The sequence below is a fragment of the Vigna angularis genome, chromosome 4 (genome assembly GCF_016808095.1).
Source record: "Vigna angularis cultivar LongXiaoDou No.4 chromosome 4, ASM1680809v1, whole genome shotgun sequence".
Classification (NCBI taxonomy): Eukaryota; Viridiplantae; Streptophyta; class Magnoliopsida; order Fabales; family Fabaceae; genus Vigna; species Vigna angularis.
In genome coordinates, this window is record NC_068973.1 from 34,197,025 (window position 1) to 34,215,020 (window position 17,996).

The 17,996-nt window shown below is 32.1% G+C and overlaps 2 protein-coding genes across 12 annotated transcripts; one reads left to right on the forward strand and one right to left on the reverse strand.

Annotated features, from left to right (window-relative positions):
• The first annotated feature begins 4,289 nt into the window (after nucleotides 1–4,289).
• Nucleotides 4,290–7,932, forward strand: LOC108330836 (protein SAWADEE HOMEODOMAIN HOMOLOG 2). Of its 2 annotated transcripts, none has more exons than XM_017565410.2 (9): nucleotides 4,290–4,447; nucleotides 4,845–4,930; nucleotides 5,014–5,059; nucleotides 5,212–5,293; nucleotides 5,753–5,816; nucleotides 6,862–6,913; nucleotides 7,041–7,184; nucleotides 7,273–7,392; nucleotides 7,517–7,932. In XM_017565410.2, exons 1-9 carry the CDS (start codon nucleotides 4,391–4,393, stop codon nucleotides 7,559–7,561), a joined length of 696 nt encoding a protein of 231 aa, XP_017420899.1. In that variant the 5' UTR covers nucleotides 4,290–4,390; the 3' UTR covers nucleotides 7,562–7,932. The 2 variants fall into 2 exon arrangements, with proteins under 2 accessions (XP_017420899.1, XP_017420900.1); XM_017565411.2 differs by having other exon boundaries at nucleotides 5,756–5,816.
• A 1,660-nt stretch (nucleotides 7,933–9,592) lies between these two features.
• On the reverse strand, nucleotides 9,593–16,650 carry LOC108331728 (casein kinase 1-like protein HD16). 10 transcript variants are annotated; one of them, XR_008248225.1, is made up of 19 exons: nucleotides 15,965–16,650; nucleotides 15,503–15,634; nucleotides 15,335–15,408; nucleotides 15,162–15,231; nucleotides 15,024–15,079; nucleotides 14,848–14,919; nucleotides 14,377–14,471; nucleotides 14,209–14,275; nucleotides 14,000–14,129; nucleotides 13,695–13,913; nucleotides 13,457–13,599; nucleotides 13,205–13,379; nucleotides 12,961–13,051; nucleotides 12,664–12,821; nucleotides 12,379–12,567; nucleotides 12,112–12,296; nucleotides 11,110–11,210; nucleotides 10,786–10,886; nucleotides 9,593–9,917 (listed from the first exon to the last, which is right to left on the reverse strand). XR_008248225.1 is itself a non-coding variant. In XM_017566628.2 (16 exons), the coding sequence occupies exons 1-16, from the start codon at nucleotides 16,049–16,051 to the stop codon at nucleotides 12,237–12,239; spliced, it is 1,818 nt and encodes a 605-aa protein (XP_017422117.1). In that variant the 5' UTR covers nucleotides 16,052–16,650; the 3' UTR covers nucleotides 9,593–12,236. The 10 variants fall into 10 exon arrangements, 1 of the variants encoding a protein (XP_017422117.1); XR_008248222.1 differs by having other exon boundaries at nucleotides 11,349–12,296; XR_008248223.1 differs by having other exon boundaries at nucleotides 10,786–10,941; nucleotides 11,349–12,296.
• Between the last annotated feature and the right edge of the window lie 1,346 nt (nucleotides 16,651–17,996).

The following is a 17,996-nucleotide window of genomic DNA, read 5'->3' on the forward strand; positions in this document are numbered from 1 at the left end:
GTTAGTGAATTCAATAAAAATTTGAGCAGGAGATTGAAAATTCATTCACTTTATCTTAGCGCGTAATACCCTTTTCTCTTCTCAAACTTTTCTCGTTTGACGAGCATCACATATAATTTTTCTTTCATTTGATACAAGTGCATGTTAATTAATTACTTTATGTATGATTTTTGTTTGTTTTAACTGATTATTTTCGTGCTCTTCTCCTTCATAGGCACATTCTGTTTTCTTTCTCACTGGTGACGAAACTTTATTCCTATGAACCCACCTTTTGAAGGTTAGTTTTCGTTTTCGTTTTGAAGAACTTATGTGTTGAACTTGTTTGTTGCTTTTTTTGTTAAACTTGTTTGTTGTTGTTGTTTGGTTACTTGTTTGTTGTTGTTTAATTGAACTTGTTTGTTGTTGGTTATTATTGTTTGTTATTGATATTACACTACACGTTCATAGTTCATGCTTTATAAAATACCAAACACTGAAATTTGTTATTTTTTTACTTTTCAAGTCTCATAAAATTGTAAAAAAAGATCAGAATTAATTAAAACAAAAAACAAAAAAACTTGATTAACGTCGAATATTGACAAAATTGAACATTAAGTTAACGTCGTATATTAACAAAATTCGATGTTAATTTAACGTCGAATTTTTTAAATTCGACGTAACGTCTCCTGATATGACGTTGTTCGCGAATTCGCCGTTAAAAATCCTAAATATTCGACGTTGTACGCGATTTTTGTATTAGTGACTCCTTACGACATAACCACCCCTCTCTACTTGAGGTTGGATGATTATTGGAATACTAGGATCATCCTCCATTTCAAAACCCCTACAACATTACATTACACTAAAGCACAACACCGGAATTTTTTCCATGAAATTTCTTTCACCACATACTTACACTGAATACACATCCATTATTACCATTAATAGGGCATTCATAAGTATCAATAACTATACATATAATCATAATAACTAGCTTAAAAACAAAAAAGAAATTAAAAACCAGGGAAACAACATAAAAGGCCAGAAACAAGACTCTCAACGAGCCACATTGCTCGCCCAACGAGAGGACCTCTTGCCCAACAAATTAAGGGAAATAGAGGTGCAAATTTGCAATGGAAAAGTGACGCTTAATGTCCAATTCCACCATTCAATGCCCAAAAGTCAGAGAGTTCACTGATTTCGTGGCGCTCAACGCCCATGGTGACTCTTAGTGTATTGGAACCCAGTAGCTCTCGAGTTTTGCAGCGTTCAACGTCGAATAGGGCCGCTCAACGTTATATCAGATGACAACAACTTGATTTTCTGATTTGGTTGCACCCTAAACCTATCCAAATGACCAAATTGGTATCCTTAACACATGAATTGATTCAAAAACTTGTTTATAACTGATTGAGTACTAATTTAATTAATTGGTCAGTAATGAGATCAACTAAATCAAACCAACAATTCAAATTCTACATGTTACAAAACACATTTTAGTGATTTAAGTGGTTAAACAAGCCACAAATGACTCAAAAATATATCCTAAACATTCAGTTTCTTCCCAAACCAACTCTTTTAGATTTTCACCTGTAAAAACTTCAAATGAAACCAAAAATCAGCCTAAAACTCTACCTATTTACTACATCAAAATGCAAGAGGAGTTTCCAACCAATTATAACCTCAAGATCTCATCTCAAGTGATCAAAACAGGTAACAATGAACAAGTATTTAGAGCAATACTCTTCCAACTCAATTGATACACATTTAATTCAGTTTCAAGCCTCCGTACTACCATATAATACTACTTAACACCCTACCAAATCAATTTTCATTCCAATTAGAGCACCTCAAGACATATTATCAAACTTAACAAGACTTTGGAAACAAACATTTAGCTTTCCTTACGTGATAGAAGCTAAAATAGTTCGAAAGGACCTAAAATTGCTTCCCCAACTTAAAGAGCTCTATTTACACTTACACAAAAAAAATATGATTAAGGTACATTTTGATGAAAACCCATCTAGGGAGCTTGATGGAGAACCATCCAAGGAGCCACAACTTGAACCAGGTTAGGAGAATGGAAGAATAAGAAGGGTTTCAAGGACTTCTAATCTTGAGGAGATGGTGTGTCAATCTTGTTTTTTCCTTCTTTATATTTGGGCCAAGGACTTACCTATCAAAGTAGCTTAGTAAACATAGACGATTTTGAAGATTCACTGCATGCAGCTTAGAGGTCTAGAAAATACATGTTTATAGTCAAATGAAAGTCCTTTGAGTATACTTTCTAACAAAGAATCAATAAGCTCATTTGGAGTTCTATGGAGAAAGTTATGAGTCAAACAATTAGCAAAGGTCAAAGCGATGTTTTCAATTGGATTAATATCGGACTTCTAGCATCTTTTGGGCCTTGGGAAGGTAAGGAGCGTCCCTTTTAGCTTGTTAAGAACATTCTAGAATTTGAAGGAAGATCCCATGCATCCCTTTGGATGAATTCAAAGGGAGAAGACTCTCATGCATCTCCCTTGAACAGTTTCAAAGAAGAAGACTCTCATTCACCTCCCTTAGATAATTGGAAACTTCAAAAAGAAATCTAGTTCAATGTACTTTCCTTCCTCTTAAGAGTTCTTATTTTGTTAAAAGAAGAGTTCTACCTCTGTAAACATATCTTAAAAATAAATGTTAGTGAAACTTTGTCAAATTATAATCTTACTTTCTCTAAAATCATTTAGGTTATCTTATTATAAGACTCTTCTTAAATTTTTTCTTGTAAGGTTGACCGAACCTCCTTTAAGTTCTTCAGATCACACTTGCTTCATTAATCAAATCTTCCGCATGTTACTCTATAACTTCTATCAAATTCTTCCATTATCCAAATCTTACTTTGAAGATCTTAAAAAATATAAATTCCTTTATTAAAATAGATATATTTTTAATTTTTTTTATATTAAATGTATACCCATATACATTCAATCTAATAGATCACTCTAAAAAAACAAAAGTTAAACTAGTTTATTATTATTATTATATCTTGTTTTTTTATTATGAAATAAATGTAATATTAGTAAATAAAGTTCATTCTCTTAGAGTGTAAAGATTGAAAGCAAATTACCAACCCACTACTGATTCGGGTGAGAAGACCAAGTAATAGATCAAAACATTTTTAAAGTATTTTTTTAATACTTCCATTAAAAACTGAGTATATTCTATATTGTTCATTTTATTAATTAATATTAATTAATGAGAGTTTCATAAATACTATACACGAACTAACTTGAAATGTAGTTTTAAACAGAAATAAAACAGTGAGTTGGTTTACTTATAACAAATCATCTTACACTTTTTAAATTTTTTATTCAAATATATTTAGTATATATATATATATATATAACAGTATAAAGTTAAATATTTACTATAATAATTATGCAATTTAGATAAGTTGTGAGAATAATGTAATAAAAAACAAATATGTTCAATCTTGAACGTGTGCAATAATGTACTAAATTAGCTATATTAATATTATCAGGTGTGATATTAGTTTTTATCTTAATAAAAATGATAGAATTTGTAAATTGTTAAAAAAAAAAATATATGGAATTCTTACAACACCTATATTTAGGATTAGGATGATCTAGAACAACTAGACCTTCTATGAAATCTCTCAACAAAAGAAACCCTTTAAATGTAATCTGAAGTTAAGATAGGGTATAGATATTCAAAGATGCTTATATTAGGACTCAACAATTTTTTTCAGTAAAAATATTATCTAAAAAGAATTCAATTCATTTTAGTTCATATTCTTAATCTTTAATATTTTTGAATAATGTATCCATTACAAACTATATTTTTTTAATATTTCTAAATTTTACGTACAACATATATATATGTACTAAAAATACTTATTTAAATTAAAAATACATCTTATATATTTGGAAATATTTATTTAATATAAAATTTAATAATATAAAAATAAACACATTTATTATAAGATATATTGAAACAATTTCAAATTCACCATTTTCTAATAATAATTATATTTATTTATTATCTAGAAGATTTTCTAAATATGCATTTCATATATTCTTATTTTAAATTTATAAAAAAATAAATAAAAAAACTGTCTAAATACTAAAATTAATTACATTCTGATTTCGTACAACATATTTTAAATCACTTATTTTTTTTAATAATATAATGAATTAAAAACATTAATATTTTTTGTAATTGTTATTATTTTATTTAAAAAATATACTGTCCTTTCCCCTTCTTTAAATAAGAAGAAATCACTGAAACTCATTTTCCCCAAACTAAAAAGAGAGAGAAAAGTTCTTAGGGTTTCACTTTGGTTCCTAGCGGAGAAATTTAATCAATAGAAAATTGATTTTTCATTGAAAGGGACGAATTTGAGTTCATGGACCGCTTGCGTCCTCGGAACCGAGAGGTTTTTTCTGGATTTACAAATGCAGAGGTATTATTATAATATTATAGTTATAAATGACTATAAGTGTTATATCTTTCTCTTGACTTATTTTCTGTCTTTCCTAAAAAATGAACAGTTTTTCAAATGCTTTAATTATGTTCATTTGAGTCTGTATGGAATTAGTTTAGTATGACTATAATTATAAAGTTTGTAGTTCAGGGATTTTTGCTTCAAAAATGTCATGCATGTCTTAATTTGTATGAAGTTAGTGAGTAGTAAACTGATACCTTGTAAGAGACAACCATAACTATGAACATGTTGCAGTTGTGAACAGTCTAAAAACCTTTATTGCAGATCTCTTTTCCAAAACCTGGTTGTAGAATGTAGAGGGTGTGTTTTTACATGTCCTGCTAATGATTTGAACTTGCTGTGCTCTGACAAACAGATTGAGAAAATGAAAAATTTCTTGAATGAACCTAAAGGAGTAACATGGGGCAGAGAATTTTACCAAAAACTGGCTGGAAGTTTCAAGTGAGTTGTACTTATTAATGATTTTGGATTATTTTCTAGTAATAAATGAATTATTGTCATTGAGGAGTGTTTGAGTGTTGCAGTCGTTCCACTGGTCGTGCAGGGAAGCCTGTCATAAAATGGACAGAGGTTAATGCTCTTTTTTACTAACTCTTATTTGATTTACTTAATGTCCTGTACATATCCTTCAAATACTGCAGTTGTATTCAGATATTGTTTATTTTTTGTTCTTTTCTAAAGTAGTTTTTTCATTAATCCTTTATTTTGGGGGAAAATTCTAGATTGAAGGTTGGTTTCAGGCAAGGCTCCTAGACTTACCACAAGTCCCTAACAGTGAGTTGATGGTTTCTAAATGTAAGGAAGGTGAGTCTTCTGATGGGCCTTATGGTTCTTATCATAGTCAGTAGTTATGCTACCTTCAAGCATTCTTATGATCAAAATTATATTATTTAGTATAATTGTAGTATGTGTCATCACAGATTGAGTTATGATAGGTTATCTATTTTATGGTTGATGTCTATGGTGTCTGTGCAGTCTTCAAGTATTCAAATAATCATCAACATTGAATTATTTAATATAATTGCAGCTGCAGAAGTTATGGCTTTTATGCTGCTTTATTTTCTCTGGATGTGTTTGGTTGAACAAAATATGAAAATGAAAGTGATAACAAAATTCCCTTCAGAAAACCTTTTTCACTTTCTATTTTCTTTCCCCTTTTTGGTATAATTAACTGCTAGACTTTTTTTTATTGATATATCTGAGGAAAGTCCTGATTAAATGAGTTTATCTGGTGAGATTGTGTCTGAACTGATTGTTTTACAGTAGATGTTATGCAAGATCCATCAGAGTTGGAATTTGAAGCAAAATCATCAAAAGACGGGGCATGGTAAGCACATGCAGATTATTGCAGTTAGCTCAAATTATCTTAACGATCTGTGTTTATGATGTACTTTTAATGTCACTGAATGAAAGTTTCCTTATATAACCTTTCAGAAGCATTCAAGAAATCTTCATGCCCACCATTATAAACCCACATGTGAATTATAATGCTTATTGACATGGTTATTTTGGTGGTCCTTCAATTGTTGATATTGATCATATCTGTGTCCCATTGACCTGCATTCCATGTTGGTAGAAATGTTGTTTCAAGTCTTCAATTATGGAATATACCTCTAGTTCATCTAAGATCAGATTTACATCCCAGTGATAGCGGAATGGAAAAAGTAATTTAAATATCGGCGTAGATATCTCTTTCAGGTTATCTTATTATTAATTAATTATTGCATTATCATTAACATGGAAAGACACATTCTGTTTGGCTGAACTTGTCCACGTCTTTCTTTTGCATTTGCTCCATTCTATTGTATTCTGAAGATAGAACTTGTGTTGGAGTTCCCTTGTAGAGATATTCTTTAAATTCAGGAGGCTCTTGTATCTATATAATCCTATTATTTTCCTTATTCTAAGTTCTAATACAATTGTTTTCACTCTTTTTAATAAAAATACAGTTATGTGGTTGCTTGTGGATGTATCCAGGTAGATTATTTAAATGGTGCTTTTTCACACAAACAAACGAGATGGTTATGTTGGTTACTTTGTGAAATTCTAAGCTAGCTGTTTTTTTCATTCTTCTAGGGAAGGATATTTAGAAGTTTAACCATCTATGCCATAATACTATAATGGTTAACTTGTTAATCCTGAGGCTTGGTCTCTATCATTCCTTCCTGCTGAAATATTCTGAGTGGTATATTTTTTTCCTATTGGTTGACCTGTACTTGTCCATCTTTCTTTTTAACTTTCTATTTTTGAAAAAATAAGTACTGATTCTCATAAATTTTACTGATCTGCTGTCAATTGTAAGATAGAAGCACATTATATTAAGCATCACTGTTCTGATCAATTATGTATTTCTAAATACTGTTTAATTGCAGGTATGATGTTGAGGCATTTCTTGCTCACAGATTTCTTAGCACAGGGGAAGCTGTAAGTTTTAACAATCATGATGTTGATACCTTTGTGTTACAAGACTTGTTAATGAATTGATAAATTGTTTTCCCCATAAAAGTTACTAGATTTTTTTCATCTGAGACACTCTTGCCCTTTGTTAAAGGAAGTTCATGTCAGATTTGTTGGATTTGGAGCTGAGGAAGATGAGTGGATCAATATTAAAAGTTCAGTCCGTCAACGCTCTATCCCATTGGAAAACACGGAGTGTTCGAACCTAAATGTTGGAGACTCTGTCCTATGCTTCCAGGTGAATTAGGCTGAATTTCCTTGCTTAAGTTTTGTTACAGTGCATCACTGTAACTGTATTTAACCTGACAGTTCCAATTGAAATTTAGGAGAGGAGAGATCAAGCAATTTACTTTGATGCTCAGATCGTAGAGATCCAAAGGAGAATGCATGATATTAGAGGTTGCAGGTGTCTCATCTTAATAAGATATGATCATGACAACAGTGAGGTGCATAGCATTTATTCAATTGGATGTTTTAACGTCTCTCTGTGTAATTTACAAGTCTTTAATGTTATGTTTATCATTTCCTGTGTAATTTACAAGTCTTTAATGTTATGTTTATCATTTCCAGGAAAGGGTTCGATTGAGAAGACTTTGCCGCAGAGCAAAATATTAGGTGTATTTGGAATGAATTATTTTTGACATCCAGGTGAGTTTTCAAGCATTCATCCAATAACCTGGGTGCAGTTGGAAGCAGCTTGCACTGGCACTTGACATGAAGTTTTGGTGGAAAAAAACTATTGGAAATGGTTATTAGTCAATTAGATCTTTTTGTGCTTATTATTAGTAGATTAGGGCAGTGGGCAGTCAAAAGACGAGTAAGATTCAATTATGTGCACTTGGGGGTGACTCAATTGTTGAACAAGATGATTTTTGTTTTTCATTATGGTAAGATAGGTAACTCATTATTATTATATTTTTGGAACTGAATGATACGATGAAATTATTAAGGTTGAATGGATAGAATTAAGGTTTATTTAAAGAATACATATGCTTCTGTGATCATACATGTAGGAAAAAGAATTTGCATATTCTATGCATCAAGAGAAGAATTGGTAAATTTGATAAAATGTGTGCTATAATCATTAACTAACGCAACTTCTCATTATAAAAGATGGCAGTGTGGTTGATTTGTTAGTCGGTATTAATTATTTATCCTGAGGAACATCTCACATCATAATATTATATAACTGAGGAAAAACATTAAGAAATTTACAAATAATGAGATGTTCTAATACTCTCATTTTGAAGGTTTTGTCAAAAGGGTAGAACAGTTATGTACAAGTAAAAATTGGACTATGTGCAACAGAGAAACTAATTGATCTTACAGTAATTTACATGACAAACTTACTAAACATTAACCCGTTTGACAAATTTTTAGAGTTATAAAAAAATTGGTAAATTTGATAAAATGTGTGCTATAATCATTAACTAACGCAACTTCTCATTATAAAAGATGGCAGTGTGGTTGATTTGTTAGTCGGTATTAATTATTTATCCTGAGGAACATCTCACATCATAATATTATATAACTGAGGAAAAACATTAAGAAATTTACAAATAATGAGATGTTCTAATACTCTCATTTTGAAGGTTTTGTCAAAAGGGTAGAACAGTTATGTACAAGTAAAAATTGGACTATGTGCAACAGAGAAACTAATTGATCTTACAGTAATTTACATGACAAACTTACTAAACATTAACCCGTTTGACAAATTTTTAGAGTTATAAAAAAATGAGAACAACGTAGCCTATGTCCAATTGACTTTATATCTTTTAAGCTTATAGCCCAAATTGTTTGACAAATTTTTAGAGTTATAAAAAAATGAGAACAACGTAGCCTATGTCCAATTGGCTTTATATCTTTTAAGCTTATAGCCCAAATTGTTTGACAAATTTTTAGAGTTATAAAAGAATGAGAAATGTCCAATTGGCTTTATACTTTTAAGCTTATAGCCCAAATTGTTAGTTGACTTTATGATTTGAGTCTTTGGTCGCGCAACAATTACTGAACCCAATTAAAGAATAACTGGTAAGCTATTGAACACTAATATCATCATCATGACACTCAATGTTACTCAATAGGTCAAGATTTTATTAAATGTGAGAACAAAAGCATTTTGTCTAAATTTTTAAGTAGCCCACAAAATACAGAAATAACTTTGCTCAAAATCAGCTACTTTCAATTTTTCTACATACCGACATAAACACAGGCTATTACAACTTTATATTTGCATTTCTATTGTACAAAAAAGTACAATTAAATTTAATTTTTATAAAACCAGTTTAATATAAAACCATAAAACATTAGTATTTTTATGTGAAAAAAAAATTGTTACAACAGGGGGACCTTTTAGTAGAAATATTATGCCAGATATTTCCAGAACATTATTTTAATTCAAATAAAAGTAATCAAATTAAGCAACTCAATTAAGTAAAATAATAATAATAATAATAAAAGTGTATCCTCATACAGAAAAATACTTACTGAAGAATTCAACCAAAAACTACAGTTACTTTATTCACACAAGCAAGTCAATACTTGGTAGGAATATGGCAAGTTGAATTGGTTAAAACCATGACATGGTCTAATGCATTCAAAGATTTACTAGGCAAACATTAAAAGAATGCTACAAAAAAACAAAAGTACACTATTTACCCATCAATTATTATAATTATGACTAACTATAAAATTTATTATACATTATCCATATCATTATCAGTTACTTACCACAGTTTATCTTCCAAAATACAATGATTCGCCCAAAAAAGTCACAACAAAATAGAGCAGGAAATAGATCCCCAACTTCACACCCTCCATAACACAATAATTCACCGCTTTTCCAATACCAGAATCAAAAGTAGCATGAATTTAGGCTTTTCCAATACCAGAATCAATAGTTGAATGAATTTAGACATCAATTCGAACTTTTGCCTTTCACTTTGTTGTTTGTTGAATAGCCGGGGAACACCTAATCAAATAGATACTCAATATAAAATTATTTGACCATATAAAAAGCATATAATAATTATGCCTTATGCCTAGTCCATACACAGATTGACAACATAAACCAAGTATTTCCTTTCCCACAGGACACTCGTCAATGTATTCCATAGTCACCATCTTAAGCCAAGGCAAGACAGCTAACTCAGTTTAGTGGATATCATTGCATCATCCAAATAACTATTAAGTCAGTGTCACTTAAGGCAAGCATGATATTCATACAGTCAATCGATAACAATGGTTCCAAATCTAGAACTTGATCATGTTTCATATTGCTCTGTAGTTAATTATTACATTTCTTATAATATTGCATTTGGGAAAAGAAGAGCAGATAGGGGGAGGAAGATAGGGGGAGGAAGGCTCTCCATTTTATCAGTTGCCAAAAGCCAACACTCAAAGGACACTCTTACTAGGAGTCAGCCTAACCTTTTATAGACTATTCCTTCACTTGGAAACAAAAGACAGATCACATAATTTTAGGAAAAAAGCTCCTAAAATTAAAAATAGCATTTTTTTTTAGTGGACAGGATGTGAAAGATAATCCACTAGAGCCAGCATAGTGATTGAGGGCTGGAAAGCATCATAGGTTCTAACCTGAGTACCACTATACCAAATATAACCCCAGAAAATCACATCTATATAAGGAATTAGAGAAACTTTCTATTTTAAGTCATCCATAACCAAACTACCATTTCTCTTCTTGACCTTCAATAATTGTAGTATTGTGAAATTCAACATACGGCAATTTTGTTATTATCAGAACATAAATTTGAAGTTCAAGTCACCCCCTAAATTTCCTAAGAAAATCCAAATATTCAAAAAGGAGAATAACATACGGCAAATAGTTCCAAAAAAACCAGTTCCTTGAACAGCTTCTGATTTCCTTGACCATATAGGTTGCTCTGGGCAACATAACATTGCAAGGACCAACCAAAATCTGCAAGTTTCCACAGCCACGGAAGTTAAATATATGGTCCAAACAACCTGAGTTCCTATTGAGCAAGAAAAATGTGATGTAACATCAAACAGCCAATGCAATCAGACCAGATAATCACTAAATGTTTCATGCATATATAGTATATCTAGATAAAACAAGCTACATAAATGTTTCAGCTGAACCACATAAAATGTTTAATAATAATTGAGACAGAATTAAATACCTGCTTCAAGTGTCTAAGTAACTCAGTAAATATACAGATCAAGTTATCTTCCAAGATGTGCTTCCATGAAAGCTACATTCTCAAGAGAACGAAATGTGCACCTTGCAATGTTTGTTGTTAGAACAATAAAATGATCATCCAGTCATATAGAACAACTGACCAGAAGCCCATCATGTAGACTTTGGAAATCAAAAGAAGTAATTAGAATAACAGTAGTAAAAATTTAATGTCATCATTACCTACACAAATAAGTGGCAAATATTTGAAACATCGAGTAACTGAGATGATGCTTAGATAGCTCCCATGCAAAACAATCAAATAGATGGAAAATGTAGTACCCACAACTTTCTTCATTGAAACAATCATAATGGTAAGGTACTCAAAAGTAGCAAACTGATAGTGCAAAAACAATTTTCAAAAGAAAAACAGAAAAAAGAAAGTAAACATACTTCTTGAAAAAAATTGAAAAAAATTGGAACTAAAGCATCCGTATCCTTCACTCCAGTTAGACTAATCCATTAAAATTTGATTAGATGTATTCACAAATCAAACAGAGTTGGGAGTAAACTATGACAAATAGAAAAAAGCAGCAACAATAATAATAATGACAATGATTAAATAATTACAATCCGTTGTCAAAATGTCCAACTTTCTATTAGTCAAATTCAGACATGAAGAAGCACAGAATTAAATTTAAGTCAAAAGTGTGACTAGGATAAAGAGGGCCAAGTACAAGGGTGCAAAGCTTAAATGTCCAGTTCCCACTGGAAATCTAAGTTCATATTTGTTAAATACCACCAGTAAACAAAAGCCTAACCTGTGCACATGCCTTCAACATATTAATAATTACTGTTCAGATCTGTACAAACTTTATATCAAAAGACTCTTCCCGATTGACAATCTAATTTTACTCACAACTCAAGTATTTTTGACAGCTGAAATACAGTGCACAGGTTTTGCATCATGATATGTGATGGTGACCATAAAGTAAGTTTAGCATACATTAATACTGAACTGCATTGTTCAGAAAATTGGTCAGAAAGCATCTTCAGTTCCCAACTAGAAGTAAGAGGAAGCAGGTTTGGGCCAGTGATCAGAATTCAGCCAGAAATCTCAATTTCAGCAAGTTATGACACTGTTCTCCCATAGCAAATAGATGCAATATAGAGATTCTTTGCCCATTTATCCTGCAGAAACAAAACACCAAATGTTAACAAGAATGATCATAGATCTGGTAATGAATAAAGGAAAATTAGATGCACTGTTTACCTTAACATGAGCACTAGGAAAAGCAGATGTACGGAGTGTCTCCTGAGTTTCATCAGTTGGTTTTCTTCTTGGGACACTAAGAACAAAAGCAGCCTGGTCCCATGTTGCAGCCGTTGAGGTGATGCGATAACCATTATCCCACCTCCGATGAATACCTTCACTGGGATACAAGAAATCAAGTTCCACAACCTGGTTTTGAGCACAGAGAGAAAGATATATATAAATCAGATTACTTTCTTCAGTGCCACAATTCTAAATTACAAAGGACTTTCTAAAATGCAGGACCTGATCAGAATAACCAGCCCCACGTGACATAACAATTGCCCATCTAGTGCCAGCAGTGGCCATAGCAGTTACATAAAATCCTTCTCTCCATTTTTTGTTGATCCACTTAAACGGAAACGAATCACTGACTTTATAGGATTGTTGTACGTACTGGGTACCTAAAAGGATTCATCAAACAATTAAAGTAAGAAGACAGCTTAAACAGCCAGTCAAAATGTGCAAAAGGGATCATCAAAAGTCAAGTGGAGCAGATCCCAGATACACAATACACAGAACAAAGACTTCAGGGATATTTACCTTTAGACATTACAACCAATGAGCATCCATTATGAGCTCCGGCTATGGCACTAATATAATAATTATTTTCCCATTGTTCCATAATCCATTCCTATTAGAACAGATACATGTTGTCAGTTTATATTAAGTTCAAAACAAAAATAGTAGAACATAATACAGATAAAACTATATAGTTTACAAACATGATACTATGATATCACCAGTATCACAATAATGCCAACTGCTGAAACATAAAATAGCTAACCTTATGAAGAAAGCAGGAAGAGAGTTCATAAACTTGTGCAGTGAAACCAGTGCCAGCATCCATAATGAGTGCCCAAAGATTAGTACAAGAAGCCACACTGCTGATAAATAAACCATCTTCATTCCCTTTATCAATGTGTTGGGCTAACCGCGCGTCAGCTACATTATAATGATACCTAAACCAAAAGATATATCTTTAGGCTCCAACGTTTTAAAATCACTGGAAAAAACATATGCAACATCAGACGAAAACCTTTGCTTCATTGGTCGACGAGCATTGTAAACACTAATCCACTGTGTAGCAGGCATTCCCATTCGAACCTTTTTTTTAGGCTGTTCATCATCATCATCTTCCATGGTCAAACGCCCCCTCTTATGGCCAACCTGACATATAAGCTACACAATAATAGCCCAAAAAGAGTAGTAAGAGTCAGAATTTAAAAGTGTAAACAATAAATAGTAAATTCTAAAGTAATAATATCATGAAGTACCTTCTGAGCACCCTCGGTGTTTATTGGCCTGATATCTGGATTTGGGCCCACGATTCCATCAAAGAGGGATATATATTTTGCATAATTTGGTTCTTCATCAAACTTCAAATTCACTACATATTCAACAAACTGCCGGAAAGGTTGAGGACAAAAGCAACACAATGTTTCTGGAGAGGTGGCCATCTTTTTTTTGCAGACAAGAAACCCTTTATTTTCCCCCTGTAATAACAAATTTCATAAGAATCATATTTTCATTTACCATCAGGTATCGGTACTAAAATGATTATATTTGAAACAGTCATAACCTGATATCCTTGCCAGGGAAGCCGACCCCGAAGAAGGAAGACAAGAGTGTAAGCAAGAGATTCCAAGTCATCTCTCCTGCTACCTGTTCTACCAAGATGAGCATGCACACTAGCATAACGAACTGTGCCCCTGTGGCAAGAATATAGCTCACAATCATTCAAAACCTGCATGTTGACTAAGGTTTGTAGATTTTTAACAAATAATTTACCTAAAAACATCTGGACGCTGATCATATTCAACATGAAGGCCAGTTGAATTATCACGCCACCGAGTTGCTGGGTAGATGAATTGGGAGTGCCATATGAGCATCAAAATTATGAGAAATGAGACATGTTCATTGACAATGGACATATCAAGGGTAATGTAGTGTACTTACCTAACCCAAGATCAACCAGAAACAATTTCTTTTCATCTGGAGTTCCTGGGGGTCCAAGCAAAAAATTCTCAGGCTTTACATCACCATGCACATACCTGCAATAATGACAGAATGATGAAATGTTCTTGAAACAAAAATATACTCAATAATCATTTCAGTTAAACAATACAAGCATATACAAAAGAAAATAAAATCCAGAGTTCCTAATCAAAAGTTCAAACAGATCCAAATTTTATAAATCCCAAATCATTTTATAAATATAAATGCTGCTCATTCATAGAAATAAGATATGTTTCTCCATCATCATGTCACCAAAAGGTAACAAATTATTGACCATGTTTTCTAACATGATAAACAAAATTTAACATGATATGGTCACATCAGTGGGGAAGCATTCTGAACTGACCAACATGTCAATGAAAATAAAAACCAGAAACAAATCATAAACATAATCAGGAAAAGGAGCATCACCCTCTAGAATGCATCTTCTCTAATATGGAGATAGCCTCAATTGCAATACATGCTACCATTTCAGTAGACATGCTGAAATCCAAAAAAGAAAAAGAAACATAGTTAGCTATTAAATAAAAGTTCCAACATTAAGAAAAAAGAATAATTACACTTCAATATTTCACATAGATACTCACGTGTGAGAGTTGTTATTCCAAACATCCCACAGACTGGGACCAAGCATATCCATTACCTGTATGTAAAGTTTAGTTATAAAAACATTTAGAGACAACCAGAAGCCTCCATCCATCAGTTAAAAATTCATGAATACATACCATAATATAGTAGTCACCTTGCCGTCCCTTGAAATGTACTCGTGGAACACCATGACTACCGCCTAATGCACTACAAGACATAATCACAAGCAAAGTTAGCACTTAATATCCATAATAAAGTGAGACCACAGCAGAGCAACTCCATCACGTAGGAAGAAAAACGTTCAACTCACTTGTAAACCTGCCACTCATATGGTGGTCCATAGTTGCACCCCTTGCTGCTTCTATGCTCAAATTTTAAAGCTACCTACAGTCATTAGAGTAACGAGTGGATAGCAACAAATCCAATATGTATCATTCAAATACAATTGTAGAACAAAGATCACATGCTAAGACCATACCTCAACAGCACCGGCACCAGTCCGTTCGCTAGAATTCGTAACTCCTACCCGCCGACCAACATACACTTGCCCAAATCCTCCCTTCCCAAGTTTTCTCTCAGTTCTATACAAAGGAGAACCACCAACTTGAACCTGTTGCAAACAAAAATACACAAAAGATTAATTTCCAATGTATACAAAAATTATTCCATATCAGTACCTTTGGTTTAAATTTTTTATTTCATTCATCCAGAGATTAGAAACAGCGATAATAAAAAAAATCTAAGAACCAAACTTGAGCTCAGTGGAGCGACATAGGACTATTTAGCATGCAAGCTGCTGTAAGATGTTCAGCGTTCCACAACGGAAAAGAAACAACACAGGGAAACAAGACATATAAGCAGAACACTGAGCAGATAAAGTTATGCTTGTACATTTTTCCAGAACTCAAACTACAGAGAGAATATGTGAAACTAAAATCACCTTCTCCGGAAGAGGGGCAGTGCTGCCTTCATCTTCAGCTCCCGGAACCTTATCTGCGCTACGGCCACGGCTATCGTCTTCATCCATGTCTTCCTCTTCAAAAACCAACCGAAATTTTATTATTGTTATTCTCTTTCTCTCCTAGCTTGTATTTTAAATTTCTATTTCTATTTCTGGCTCCGCAAGCAGCACCAGCGTAATCGTTCACGATTTCATCGGCGGCGGCGATCGCATCGTTCTGTCTCCGATTCCTCCGCGTTCGGGCAGCCGCGGCGGATGTCTTCCTCCGTCGAGCTCTGGCGGTCGCCGGCGAGGCTGGCTGAATGATCGGGATAGCGTTTGCGTTGTCTACGAGCTGGTTTCTGCGAGTTCGGGTACGCAGCTCAGGCATAGTAAGGATGGTGGTGGCCCATGACGAAGAGGGAGACTCATGAAGGTTCCAGAATCATCGATCAGACCAGATTTTGAAGTTTAAATAGAAGAATTGATTGCAGAAAATCGGAAAAACGGGTTGGGTGATGAATAAATAACGAGGGAGTTAGAATCAACCCGAAATTAGGGTTTGATGAGAATGAATTTTAGAGATCTGTGGAGGGAAACAAAAATGAAAGGATTCTCTGCAGTTCTAGATTTCAAGTACAGATACAGAGAAACATGGATAGAGATTTGTTATTTCATTTTTCCTAATTTTTAAAATATAGGCATTTTATAGGCGTGCATTTCATTAGATTGCCACTTATGTGGCAAAGATGGTTACACTTAATATTAATAATAATAATGATTAGTAATTATATTTTCGTCAAATAATAATAATAACGTGTGGATATAGTTTTATTTTTATTTTAGAAGTCTTATTTGACTGATTGTAAGTGTTGTATTCTGTATTGAGAGAGTTGGAAAGTGGTCTAGTTTATCTACCCTTTTGTCAATTTAAATTCAAGACTTGGAAAATAATGCAGTAAACATTTATAGTTGGTTTGGTGTAACAGGATATAACTTACTAAAAATACTAATATATTTTTCACATATATTTGGAGTTTTTTCCTTTATTTTTGTAATGTTTTCTATACAATAAATGTAATTTGAGAAGAAAATGTAATTTATTCTTTAGTTGGCAAACCTGAATTGATTATAACTATATCTACGGCAACCGTAATTGTTATAGAATCGAATTTAAAAATTGAAAAGTTAATAAATAAGTGATTTTCATGAATAATACATAAATTTTGTGTGAATCTTATAGAATATATTCTATTATTGTTGATTATAGTTTATTTATCCATTAATTTGTTAGCTCACACGAGGTCGGAAGATTTTTTTTTAATGATGTCCAATACGTGTCTTTAGTTAAAATTGTAAAAAGTTTGTTAAAGAATTTTCTTCTACGATATTGAAAGATAATATTTTCGCAATTGAACTAAATAATGACTTGAAACAATTACTAGGTAATGGCTTAAAACAATGTTTTTAAATGATTAAATATTTTTTCCTTTTATTATAAAAGCTTAAAAATAGGATATAATTCACAATTAATCAATTAAGATAAATATTTAATCGATTTATATCAGTGTAGTAAAAAGTTAAGAAGAAGGCATGATTCACGTCTAATAAATTAGATCTAAAATATAATTGATATAATTAATTAGATTTGCATTTAATTGATTAGGTCTAAATTTTAATCAATTAGATTAGTGTTTTTTGAAAATTACTTATTTGTATTTAATTAAGCAGGTTTAGTTGTTAATCGATTAATATGATAAAAACCGATTTATAGAAATAAAAGTAATATTAACTATAATACCAGTTATTTATCAATACCAAAAAGTTATAATTAATACAAATATGACTATACTTGAAAATAAGAATAAGTGATAATAGTCTATGATTAACAAAAAGGTTTAAATTAGGTTAACAAAATTAAAATTTGAATGAGTTGTTGTTATCACCTGATTTCACTAAATTACGTGGTAAATGTGTAACATCCCAAATTCTCACATTAATGTAACAACCCAACTTTTTACATTAATGTAAC

What these genes read in the sequence shown, in the direction of transcription:
- LOC108330836 (XM_017565410.2), top strand. Translation starts at nt 4,391, where the DNA reads ATGGACCGCTTGCGTCCTCGGAACCGAGAGGTTTTTTCTGGATTTACA. An exon ending in AAACTGGCTGGAAGTTTCAA is followed by an intron (nt 4,931 to 5,013) that starts GTGAGTTGTACT and finishes TGAGTGTTGCAG; the next exon opens with TCGTTCCACTGGTCGTGCAG. An exon ending in TCATCAAAAGACGGGGCATG is followed by an intron (nt 5,817 to 6,861) that starts GTAAGCACATGC and finishes GTTTAATTGCAG; the next exon opens with GTATGATGTTGAGGCATTTC.
- LOC108331728 (XM_017566628.2), bottom strand. Translation starts at nt 16,051, where the DNA reads ATGGATGAAGACGATAGCCGTGGCCGTAGCGCAGATAAGGTTCCGGGA. An exon ending in TATGAGTGGCAGGTTTACAA is followed by an intron (nt 15,232 to 15,334) that starts GTGAGTTGAACG and finishes TATGTCTTGTAG; the next exon opens with TGCATTAGGCGGTAGTCATG. An exon ending in CTTCCTGCTTTCTTCATAAG is followed by an intron (nt 13,052 to 13,204) that starts GTTAGCTATTTT and finishes CTGTTCTAATAG; the next exon opens with GAATGGATTATGGAACAATG.